Source organism: Coenobita brevimanus, chromosome 40, assembly GCF_032717465.1.
Source record: "Coenobita brevimanus isolate Jiangsu-jjx chromosome 40, ASM3271746v2, whole genome shotgun sequence".
Taxonomy (NCBI): Eukaryota; Metazoa; Arthropoda; class Malacostraca; order Decapoda; family Coenobitidae; genus Coenobita; species Coenobita brevimanus.
In genome coordinates, this window is record NC_136993.1 from 55559843 (window position 1) to 55573055 (window position 13213).

At 39.9% G+C, this 13213-nt stretch overlaps 1 protein-coding gene across 1 annotated transcript in view; it reads right to left on the bottom strand.

Annotated features, from left to right (window-relative positions):
* Positions 1-13213, bottom strand: part of LOC145397116 (uncharacterized) — a 289376-nt gene that overhangs the window by 52312 nt on the left and 223851 nt on the right. The window contains exons 5-7 of the mRNA XM_080270317.1: positions 12785-12971; positions 9972-10208; positions 4292-4557 (exon numbers count right to left, since the gene is read on the bottom strand). Of these exons, the coding sequence (XP_080126443.1) occupies positions 4292-4557; positions 9972-10208; positions 12785-12971 (690 nt within the window). The remainder of the gene's footprint in view (positions 1-4291; positions 4558-9971; positions 10209-12784; positions 12972-13213) is intronic.

Here is a 13213-nt window from a genome sequence, read left to right on the forward strand (position 1 = left end):
TCACTTTTTCTCCCTTCTCCACTAGTAATCTACCATTTTTATTTTTCACTCCCCTGCTAACTTCACTTCCACCCTGTCTTACTCTTTTCACCTCTTTCCAGAACATTTTCTTACAGTCCCTCCACTTTACACTCAAATTCCTTCCAAATTCCTCACCCACTCTCTTCTTACTCTCTCTTACTAATCTTTTCACCTCTCTCTTTCTTTCTACATATAACTCTCTCTTCCGCCTCTCACCTTCTTCCACGCCCCTATTTCTCATTCATTCATTGTATGCTTTCTTCTTTTGTGCCACAGCCTGTTTCACCTCTTCAGTCCACCACGCTGTTCCTTGCACCCCCCTCCGTCTTCTCTTCCTTCCACACACCACATCACATGCTGCACATATTTCTTCTGTAAATATGCTACACACACCTTCCACGTCTCCCATCTGCTCCCATTCATATTTGCACAATCGTTCCTCCACTTCTCTCTTTTACTCTGCCTTTTTCTCATCCTCTTGTAACCTTTCCACTCTCCTTGCAACTACTCTTTCCTCTCGTCTTTCTCTTCTTCTATTTCTCCATTCTAATTGGACCTTGATTCTGGCCACCACCAAGTAGTGGTCAGAAAGTCCACTCCCCCAACCTCTATAAACTCTTGCATCCATTACACATCTTCGCATCCTTTCATCCACACACACATAATCAATCATTGCCTTCCTTTCATTCAGTTCACCACCCACCCTTCTCATCACTCGCCATGTATACCTGTGGATCATTTTATGCCTGAAGAGGGTATTGGCTACCACCAGCCCCCTCCCAGCACAAATGTCCACTAACGCACTCCCATTCTCATCTATCTCAGCAGGCACACCCCACTCACCAACTATTCCATCCACCTTCGCATTCCCAACTTTACCATTCATATCACCAATCAAAAACACTCTCTCATTCCTTCCAAACTTTTCCATGCACACTTCTACATTTGTCCAGAACTCTTCTCTCATTCTTCTAGTACGATCTTGCGTTGGCGCATACACACACACAATCGCCCACATTTGTATTCCAACTTTCAACTTTACCCACACAATCCTTGACCCAACTGATCCATATTGTCTTATGCTCTTCTTCCATCTTTTACTCACTATATAATGTACAGCTTACAAAATAGCTCACTCAAAAACAACAGGCCAACTAGCAATTCTGACTCGTAACGGAAGTACGGTATGAGAAACATCTGGAAACTTCTAGTAAATACTGCTTCTCAACAGTACGAAAAAAAAAAAAAAAAAAAAACTGACAGGGAGAGATGTGAATGTCTGGCAATGTGCGCAATTTTTTTTTTTTTTTTTTTTTTTTCAAAGTACTACTCCCTCAGTAACCCTTAACGTACATGCGGCAGTGTGGCAGCACTAGAATGTGTATCTAAATGAATAGACACTTTGTGCACACAGACATGCATTCATACATTTATCCTGTCAATACAGTGCTACCACAGGTATGCCAGACATCACGGGGGGAAAGAAATACACTGATGCAACTGCACATTCTTATATAAACTGCCAATAAACCGAATAGAATTATTCACTGTACACCTCCGTGCTCCTACGACTCACACCCCAGACCAATAAAATGATTTGGTGTTAGCTGGGACAGGGTACTAGGCTTGACCGACTCCCAGATTCCTATGATTCACTCTCAGCTGAACATAATCGTCAGGCTTTGGCTGAAATAACATAGTAGTGAAGAGAAAGCCATGAGAGTTATACCAAAGTGAAGATTCATTTGAATTATGCCGCCTGTGGAGTAAAACCAATGATAGTATATTTAATCACAATCTGTCAGCGTAATGCATACTCCCTATTTTTTTATGCAAATTTCTAAGTTAGTGGGGAAAATGGACTATACTTAGCCCTGGAATATGTTTGTTGACGCTAATAGCCACAGGCTGTCCGAAAATGGCAAGGAAATATAAAGGGTATGCATTCCACTTTCTGATTTAAGGTTTAAGCACAAGGAACTAAGGATTACGAAAGACAATAAAAGTAAGAAACACCTTCACCCGGTGCACTAATGACAGTTTTCCAAATATATGTTATTCCTCTTGTGTTTGAATCCTACGTAGAAAAATAGCGATAGTATCACGTATGTGGGAAAGTGTGTGTTCGGGACACTCGCCAGAAAATGTCTTCATCGGCTTATCCATTCTGCCATTTTTCTTCCAGGAGTCAGTCAAAATACAAGGTTTATTTCCGAATATAAACAGATAGGATGGACGCCATTGCCTCTCGTATGGTAGGTGCTATGCCGATGAGTGGTATATTTCATGATAATTTCGTCGGTTATTAAGCAAAATTGCTGTTCTTCCTTATATGTACGGAGAGATAAAGACAGCAGGTAAATGATGTGCTAAGAGTATAGTGTGACAGTGCTTTTTTCAGCAATAAAAGTGCACAAGAAATTTGTGGTACCGAAAAAAAAACATGTTTTGAGGTAGAACGGACTGAAGTTCGCATGCATATATCGATAATAATACCATCTACAAGAGTGACCATAATGAACAATGATACTAGTGACAAGAAGATGTCTTTACTGTGGAAACTCCAGTGCCTTCTAATTTATTGCTGGTGATTTTTTTTTTTTTTTTTCTGTGTCTGCCCTCCTCTCTTCCTATTTCTCCCATCTTTCCTGTCACTTCTTATTGATTTTCTTTCCTTTACAGGTGGCTTTACATTGACAAACCAAATGGTTTCCGGTAAACCAAGAAACCATTTACAACGCTGGGTGGTAACCATATAACCAAACCATACGTGCTCCCTACGTGTCAACAAGTGGGTTGGTGGAGGGTTAGTGCCCTTCCCCGTAAAACAAATAATTCAAAGTCAAATGGCCACCCTTTACGGGATTATGGCGTCTGGCAATAGATAGATAGATAGTTTCCTTTTGCTTTCTAATGAAAGAGGAGACCTCTGGTAACATTATGTACTAAGTGTTTTTACATACTCTCCTCTGAAAGGATTATTAGCTATTTACTTAAAGTTACTCCATGAAAGCTGTGAATATATGGGGAAAAGATAGTTTTTCTTTAAGACATGGGCACAAATGCGACAGTAATGATGTAATTATTTCTGATGACATAAAACATCAAATCTAGGAGAATTTGTAGTGACAGATATTTTGGGGAAATATTCCAAGTGTCTGTCCCCCCTGGCAAAAATCCTGGATACGCCACTGCTTACAGTGAGTCACATAATCCTGAAAGTGTTTAGCTTATGAGTATAATTGGGTAGGTTAATGTAAGATATATGAACAAATCTGTAACTTGCTAATGTACAATATAAACCAAATTCTCTGTCACGCTAATCGTGTCGTTTGCTTTGGTAGAGCGATAAGCGACCCAGCAGCATGAAGATTACCACCATCTAGTGTCGCTAATGAGACTCGCCTTGGCACCGTATGAGCCACACTCTTCCCACTGACATTTACTCTCAGCTGACAGTGGCACATAAGACCCTAAGAGTGCAAACAGAAATGGGACCTGAATTAGGACCACGATAAAATGCTATTAGCTAAATGAATCGGTAAACTTACTTATCAGCTGTTCTTACTAATTCCTTTGTGTTTTGCAGTATACCCGTGTGTGTGTGTGTGTGTGTGTGTGTGTGTGTGTGTGTGTGTGTGTGTGTGTGTGTGTGTGTGTGTGTGTGACTCTGGGCACAGGCCTCACAGCCTACTTCCAGCGCCCAGTAATCCTCCGACATACCGCACACCTCTATATGTCACCACTTTGGCGCTTACACCCACCATCCATATTGAATACATGCTAGGACTGTCTCATATAGGACTGGTGAATTGGTATTAGAGGGGGTATTTTTACGATATGTTGGCGGGTCTTCTGGTAGATCAGTAAAGTCTGATTCTATGAAATTCAAATCCTTAAACTGTTCCCTGCCTCAGTGGGGATTTGAACCTGGATCCAGAAGGACTGCAGGCCACCTGTCTACCGCTTAAGGGGCGATATTTGGAGGGCGTGATAGAGGTAACTAGCGACCTTCAATAGCGAGCACCAAGAGCGATTGTCATCAACATCCAGATCAACATTAGTAGCCCAAGTGAGTCTTGTTTTAGCACCTTATCCAGCACACCCATCCCACTGGCGTTTTTGGCTTGGAATAGTATTTAATTTCACATAGTTTCATATGATTTTGTTCAACATAAAGTAAGTCATTGGAAACTAAGGGTGCTAACAAAAATGGAAGTCAGTTGTGGATGCTGGTGACACTCTCAGGAAAATAATACGCTACACTTACTTATCGACTGTGTTTACCAAATCCTCTATCGTCTCTACTCGTGGCGGGTATTTGGGCAAGGTGAGGGAGGCGATAAGTGACCCTCGATAGCCAGCACCAAGAATGAATGTCACCACCATCCAGGTCAGAATTAGTGTCCTCGGTGAGTCTTGTCTTGGCAAACTCTCTAGCACACACTGGTCCAGCAAGAGTACGAACACAGTGTTTGCACAGTCCACTCCAGACAGGCTTCTAGCTTCCTCAAATTGGGCCACAAGACGCATCATCTACGGATAAATCACAATTAATATGCTATTCAAGATGAAAACAATGGAGTAATCAACCTTACAGACAATTCATTCTCATTAAATAAAGCGCTAGTATAAAGGGTGTTTTTTTCAATAGTCAAATTTGGGGCTAAGGCCTGTGGAAACTGTCTTTGAGTCTTGTGTATTTCTGCATCTACATTTTTTTTTTTTTTTTTTTTGGAGGGGTGAAATTTGTGTGAAATCAATGTTTAAGGGAATGTTTAGATCTTATAACCGATACATAATAAAATTTTAAAATAATGGGAAAGGCACAGTTCATTCTTGTGAACAGACTGATTTAATAAAATAGTTTTGAGGGGACCTCAGTGCATATATGTTTGGTTGTGAATAAGAAGTTTGAAATAAAATATAATGTGTGGTAGAGACGGAGTTGACGCCCATCTCCAACTTGGGTGCTACTGAAGAGGGGCATAAAATAATAATACGTTTCTGATAGATAGCTCACCTTAAAGTAATTACCTTGAATTAGTAGAAGACTGACTAAGTTGCCAAAAGAAAAGTACCATTTAATACAGTGGGGCAATATGTAATTTTAATAGCTCGATTATACACTGTAAATACGAAAAAGAAACTATGCTTTTATTCATGATATAATATAGAGGTGATATCATAAAATGGAATATGAAAATCTCTGGAGGCCAAAACATTGCCATCACAGCCGATGGGCTTAAATCCGTCTAATTTTTATTTTTTTTAATCCACTTTACTCCTTTCTTGTTTTTCTGTCCGATGTTGGCTCAACTAAATCTGGGTCACTTCTCAAAAATTAACTTTACAAATGCAAGATAATCAGCATTAAAAGGAGGATGACCAGGTGATAACGACATTGCCAGTTAGTAAAGAGCTTTAGATTTTCAAGATGCGAGAGTTCCATGTAAATTGTTAAATTAGGATTAGTAAATGTGTGTTTAGTGTTTGAAGGAAAGTGATCTTACGTGAAAAAAGGTGAGTAGAAACAGCATGAGTGAACAATAAGTAATCCAGAGTTATCCATCTTTCTATCTATTTATTGCCAGACGCCTTGATCTCGTACAGGGTGGCCACAAACAAATCGCCTCCATGTCGCCCTGTTTCCCGCAATGTCACTCCCCTATTCCCAGCTCACACTCCCCTCTCTCATTTACCTCCCCATTCCATCCCTCCATCTCATCCGTGCCCGCCTCCTCTCTCTCCCCCCCTCCAGCTCACTCAAATTCACTCTTCCCGTCAGTTTCTCGTCTCTATCCTCTCTACATGGCCAAACCATCTCACAGTTTTTCTCCTAACGCTTCCTATCATATTCACATCCACACCACAACGCTCCTTCACTTTCTCATTTGTCAGTCTGTCTCTCCGTTGACTCCACATGCTCCTCTCAAATAATTCATTTCCATTGATCTCACTCTTCACCTGTGTCCCTCCAACAAGGTTCAAGCTTCGCTTCCATACGCTAGAGTTGTTATCTTAATACTCTCATGCAGTAGCTTACTCACTTCCTGTTTCTTATCATTGCTTCCAAGGAACAAGTACTTAAACACACTCACACTTTCCATTTCCTCCTCATCCAAACTCACTCAACATTCACTGACCCCATTTCTCTCAAAGACAATAACTTTACTCTTACTCACATTCAGCTTTGGATTCTGTTTCTTACACACTCCCAGACTAATCCACCAAGCCTTGCAGCTCCCCTTCGTCTTCACTTAACAACACAGTATCATATGCAAACAACAGTACATGGAGTTTTCAAACACTGCCCTCTTTCATTAGGGCAGTTCCAACATCCACTGCCATACCTTGTTTCTCTGTTAAAACCCCATCCATATACAGATTGAACAACCATGGAGACATGACACATCTGTTTCAATCCAACCTTTAAATAGTAAAATTCACTCAGTTCACTATCCACATGCACTGCAGCCTTGTCATCCTCATACATCCTCTTCACAGCATTCAAAAATATCCCATTCACTACATATATTCCCAATACTTTCCACAATCCTTGTCTATCCACGCTGTTGTGTGCTTTTTCCAAATCCTTGAAGGCCGCATTAAATTTCTCTCCCTTCTCTAGAAACTTTTCCACTAAAGGCCTAAGAATAAAAATCTGATCTACATAACCTCTTCCCTTCTTAAATCCTCTCTCTTCTTTTCCAAGTAATTCCCCTGTCATTTCCCTAACTCTGTAAATAAGTATCCAGCCATGAACGTTTCCTATTACACTAAGAAGACAAATGCCCCTGTCATTACGACACACATTTTTTCCCCTTTTGCTCTGTACAGGGAAATAATTAAATCTGACTTCCAATCCTCCGGGACTCTACCTTCCTCCCAGGCCAATCTGCACATCTTACACATCGATTCTACTAGTCTCTCTCCCTCATGGTTCAGCATTTCATCACACACACTCCATCAAAGCCTGGGGCTTTCCTCATTTTGACTTTCTTCATTGCTTCCATTACTTCCATCCTATTGATTTCTTCCTCTCTTCTCACATCCCTCCATCTCCCAGCCATTCCCCAGTCACTTATACTCTTATTACTTTCATTATCTATGTTCATCTGTTCCTTAAAGTGTTCTCTCCATCTGCCCACTTTTCCTTCCTTCTCCACTAGCAATCTACCATTTTTATCAATGACTCCCCACTAACTTCTTTGACACCCTTTCAAAATCTATACTATAATAAAATAATGAATGATTGCCAGCATCCAAAACGAATGCAGTATGATCGCTACATGGCTCGGCTACATAAAACTGATATACAGTACATCTGTGCAAATAGTAATTGTGGTTGATGAACATTAAAAGCACAGGATCCCTCAATTTGAGCATTTATATAGTATGACCTTTGACCCCCCCAAAAAAACTTTAAAAGTCTGAAAAAAAAAAAAAAAAAAAGATAACAGAAATATGGACAGCAAAAGCATTCACCCACGAAGTCGTATCGCCTGCCATCACTTAAAAACAAAAAACTAGGCCAGCAATCATCTGGCACATGGAGGCATATCATTGTAGCTTCACCAAATCTAATCAGTTCAAGTGAGATATCCGGGGATACTGCCCAGAACGTTTGGATATAGTTTGTCCAATAGCTTTTGGAGATATTTTGATAAATAACAGACACACATAGAAACAGGCGATCACATTGTCACCTTGCTAGGCGGACAATAGTAAAAAATGACAAAATCAGAGAAAGTCTTTTGATTTCGTCTCCCACGTTTCACTATCTCTTTGCATTCCTGTCTAAATAATGAACAGCTAGATCGGTAATCCTTTAGAATAGAAGGCATACCATTAGCTTCGCCAAAATTTGATCAGCTCACACTACATATCCTCCAGTGCTGCCCACACAGTTTGGATACAACCCCCTTGATATAGAGATATTTTGATAACACACACACACACACACACACACACACACACACACACACACACACACACACACACACACACACACACACACACACAAACATCAGAAAAAGAAATACAGGAGGTGCTAAGTAAATTAGACAAAGGAAAAGCAAATGGTCCTGATGAAATTTCATGTTGGGTGCTACGTGAATGTGCAAAGGAGTTAAGTAAACCATTATTTTTAATTTTCAAGATATCCTTGAGTCAAGGTAAACTACCTGATATTTGGAAGAAAGCAAATATTGTCCTCTTATTCAAGAAAGGAAATAGACAAAATCCACTCAACTACCGACCAGTATCACTGACCAGTGTTGTAAGCAAGGTATTAGAAAAGCTTATAAGAAAAGCTTGGGTAAATCATCTAGAAGAACACAGTATGATAACAGAAAGACAGTTTGGTTTCAGAAAAGGAAAATCATGTGTTACTAATCTGTTGAGCTAATATGACAGAGTAACAAACACATAACATGAAAGAGAAGGATGGGTGGACAGTATCTATTTAGATTTCAAGAAAGCATTTGACACAGTATTACACTAAAGACTTTTATGGAAACTGTACCATCAAGGAGGAATTCGAGGCAAACTGTATTGTTGGATGCAAGATTTTCTTATGAAAAGAAAAATGAGAACAGTACTAAGGAGTAATTACTCATCATGGAAAGAAATGACTAATGGAGTACCACAGGGCTCAGTGCTGGCACCAATCATGTCTTTAGTGTATATAAATGATATAGACAGTAACACTGGAAATGAAAGCTATCTAAATATGTTTGCAGATGATGCAAAAATTCAAAGCAGAATTACTAACACAGACTCTTGTAAAGAGCTACAAGAAGAATTAAATAATCTTCGTGAATGGAGTAATACATGGCAAATGGAATTAAATTTGGACAAGTGTCATGTAATCAAGTTTGGTAAAAGTGGAAAAAGACCTGATTGGGATTATACGTTAGGAAATAAAACCCTACACACATCAGAAAGAGAGAAGGACCTAGGTGTGATTATCAATAACAGACAATCTCCGGCTGACCACATCAGTGAGAAGGTACGGAACATGTATACACTGCTTGCAAATATGAGAATAGCATTCAGATACATAAATGAAGACATGTTAAGAAAGATAATAACATCATTCTTCAGACCAACCCTGCAGTATGCATCAGTAGTCTGAAGTCCTCATCTCAAAAAACACATAGACAAGATTGAAAAAGTTCAAAGGGCCGCTACAAGATGGGTACCAAGCTTAAGGGATCTAAGCTACGAAGAAAGACTAAATAAACTGAATCTACAAACACTAGAGGAGAGAAGGAAAAGAGGTGACATGATTATACTATATAAATGCATATCAGGGAAGGAGAAAATAGACATAAATGATTACTTAACATATGGGGAAGCATCAGCAAGAGGACACTGCAAAAAACTGCATAAAAAGAGAGGTGATAAAGACGTAAGGAAATTTAGATCCCCAAATAGAGCAATTGATCAGTGGAATGCACTACCGAATGAAACAGTGTGTGCCAAAACAATTCACAAATTTAAGGATATGTACGAAAAATATGGTTTAAGACACGGGACAGTACGAGCTTGACTCATTCCTGTAAAGAACAATTAGGTAGGTAAGAACACACACTCACACACACACAAAGCAGACGGTTACATAATCTCCTCGCTAGGTCGGCGATAACTATCGGGTCTGAGGGTAATGGCCAAAGAGACAAATATGTCCTGTGCCAAGTATGAAGCTAATTTGTGAAGGAAAAAAAGAGTGTTAACAAGGTGAAAAGTAATGGGAGGAGAGAGAAAAGAAAAAAAAAAAAAAACTGAGGAAATACATTAGGTCTGCATACTGCGGAGTAGAGACCTAACAATGTTACAATACTGAGGAATTAGTTAACCAAGTAGATGAGTTTACCTAAATTAAATGTTGTTAAAAATAGCTGCAATCTAATACTGACATCATCACATAGATAAGATTAACTTACTATATATAAGATGACTGGCATTGTAAGCAGAACGACCAGGGTAGCGACCCAAACATCCCCTGACAGTGGATAGTAAAGACTGAACCAGTTGGTGACAAGCTTGGGTTTGGCCATAGCGAAGCAGTAGAACCCATAAGTGTAGCCCACGGTGAAATCAATTTTCTCCAAGGCATGGTAGAGGAATGTGAAGTATACCGGGACTGTCAATGCCTTGCGCTGAGAGGTGAGGTCCACACCCTGAGATTCATTACATGATTAACTGATATGAATTCTCTCTCTCTCTCTCTCTCTCTCTCTCTCTCTCTTTGCATTTGTGTATCTCGAAATTTATATATTTTTATCTCCAAATATATCCAAAACCGATAGGTTCCTTACAATCCACAATGAAAAATAAGGTTTTGGAAGTGGTAGTAGAGGACGTGTGGAAAACTGCAGTCGCTAGAGCTGTACGGTGAAAGGTAAGACCCAGTTCCTGCATAGGTCGACACATGAGACCCTCCAAATTAGATGAGAAGATGAAAGAAGGATATGAAGAATACTGAGGGTTGATGGGTAACGTCTGCACACGTGTATTTACACAGTATGAGTTTTTGCTATTTCCACCTCCTTCAGTAATTTGACATCATCATCATCATCATCATCAGTCGTTTGAGTATCCACTGCAGGACTGGCCTATCCCGACCGAAGTCGGGACGATACCGCCCATGTATCTCTACCAAGTGGCTTAGGCTGTCTAGTAGTGATTGTATGTAGGGTGAGAAGTGCTTGTAAGTGTGATTGTAGTGTTGGAGTGGCTTTGTATGTGTGTGTAGTCTGTGAACCAAGTGTAAACGGCCGGCGCAAGCCGACTGGGTGCAAGCATACTTTATAGTAAGCGACATTGGTTCAACCACAGCACCTCTTGTGTCCGCCAATGCAGTACGTGGCCGGGTGAACACTCCCAAAGTTTATTACCCTGGCGGGGCACGAAGCCTGGTTCACCCGAGCACGAAACGCACACTCTACCATTGTACCACAGAGGCTCCAATCTGACATACAATAATCAATTTACGTCCAGTCTCTCAAATGTACTGCCAGCCAGGCGAACAGGTACAAGGGGGAGACAGACTTAACATGGAAACTCTCGTCTTGATTTCCCATGTATCTCTGTAACTATTCACACGATATACTCTTTTTCTATTGTTACTGGAAGATTGGTGTTGTAGTGTATTTAGCTTAACTTAACAATCAGACTGTAATAACGCAATCACAGCTGAATAAAAACATCTGACAATACCATGAACAGAATGCTAAGCTGCTATGATCAAGAGATGTTAATGGTGTTGATATTAACATCCACACATCTGTGATTCACCCAGCTGAATACAACAATCTTAGGGTTAGACTGTATGCACTACTAGAGAAAATGCAACCATGAGTTAAATAATCAATACACACACACACACACACACACACACACACACACACACAACACACACACACACACACACACACACACAGATATCTTTATATATGACTGTCTTTTACACCTGAGCAGGAGAGCGAGATGGGGTTATGTGTTTGGCTCGGTTTGTCATTCCACTTAGTTTCCCCTGAAGTGAAATCTTATGTTAGGTCATGTCCATTCGTCCATTCCACGCTGTATCTCAGAAACCATTCGTTGGAATTTTCTCATATTTTGTATGATTGTAGGGCCACGTATAGAAGGTTGATAACTGTCTTTTCAAATCCAAGATGACCAACTTTTGACCAATTTTCTATTTTTCAAACTCTAAATCCTTTATATTTCCTTTACTAGATAGGATTACAGGTTGTAAAGAAGTGGAATGTATTCCGCTTGTTCGCCAATTGTGGATATATATATATATATATATATATATATATATATATATATATATATATATATATATATATATATATATATATATATATTTACTGTACAATATTGTACCAAATTTGCCATGTCGGTTGATGGCCATTAGAGAAATATTCGTTGAAAGAAAAGGTACCAAGTCACAGTGTAAAGATAATCCAGCTTATTCGGCTTTGAAAAGATTTTGACAAAATTTAGTGGAAGAGTTGAGGGACAGGAGACGGAGTGATTCAGATTCTGAACGATTGGTCTGAGGTAAAAGATACCTACTGTTTTATATTTCATGCGTATCAGACCTGGTGGATGGGTTTACAGCTAGCCGAGCATGAAAGAACAAAATCTAATTTCAGAACGATATGTCCGAAATGAAGATCAGAAGACAGGGGCAACTAAAACATCTTTGACCCAATTTAAACCAAACTTGGTGGATGGCCAACAGATCAAGTATGAATGGAGTGATTCCATTTTGAGGTCGATATTTCAAACGTTAAGGGCACAGGGCAAGAGATATTTTTTATTACTCAGAATGCTTTTTACTTGTGCAAGAAATAAGTTTCCCATCCCCAGCACATTTGTTCACTCTGTCTAATTCTCATCATTTTCACCTTTTTCACCAAAGAATGGGGTGGGAATGGAGTCAGCAAAAAGGAGTGAGAAGGTACAAGAGAGGAAGCACAGCGAACAGTATGCCCAGTGTGAATAGATCATATAGTAATTTATACATACATGATTAATATCCCTGGAATCCTGTTTCCATCTCAAATGCCGAACCATCTTCAGTCCAAGCTCTCTCCACAAAGTATCATCAGGTCATGTTAATGGTTAAGAGAGGTATCCCCCATCCCCACTCGTCTTGTTTTTTTTTTTTTTTTTTTTTTTTTTTTGGGGGGGAGGGCTTAGCAGCTTATGGTAACAGACATAAGCATTCTTTTGTTTTTACCTCCTTCCAGAGTTTGATGGGTATAACGTCAAAGGTAAAATTCATTGCCTGTGCCACAGCCTCAAAGAGCAAGTAATCTATCCCTGAGCGGTGAATCACTATCCGGCCATCTGGGGTGATCTCCTGCCTCTCCATCCACAGGGGTTTGTAGGTTGTTGCCGCCACTCGGACTCTAGCACCGTGGAAACTGCTGGGGAAAAACGTGGCTTGTTGTATTGTCGTCTGTACCACAAGTGTGCACCATGTTAACCCTTTCTACAAGATGAAGCTTTTTTATTATTATTAATATTTTCATCTTGCTGCCCACAGATTTCATTCAGCTCTGAGAGTCTCCATTGTATGATACAGTCATTGATGGCAGTATGGGTTATCGTATGCACCATGAATCTACCTGAACCAAAAGCACCGTCGAAAGTGTGGAAAAGAAAT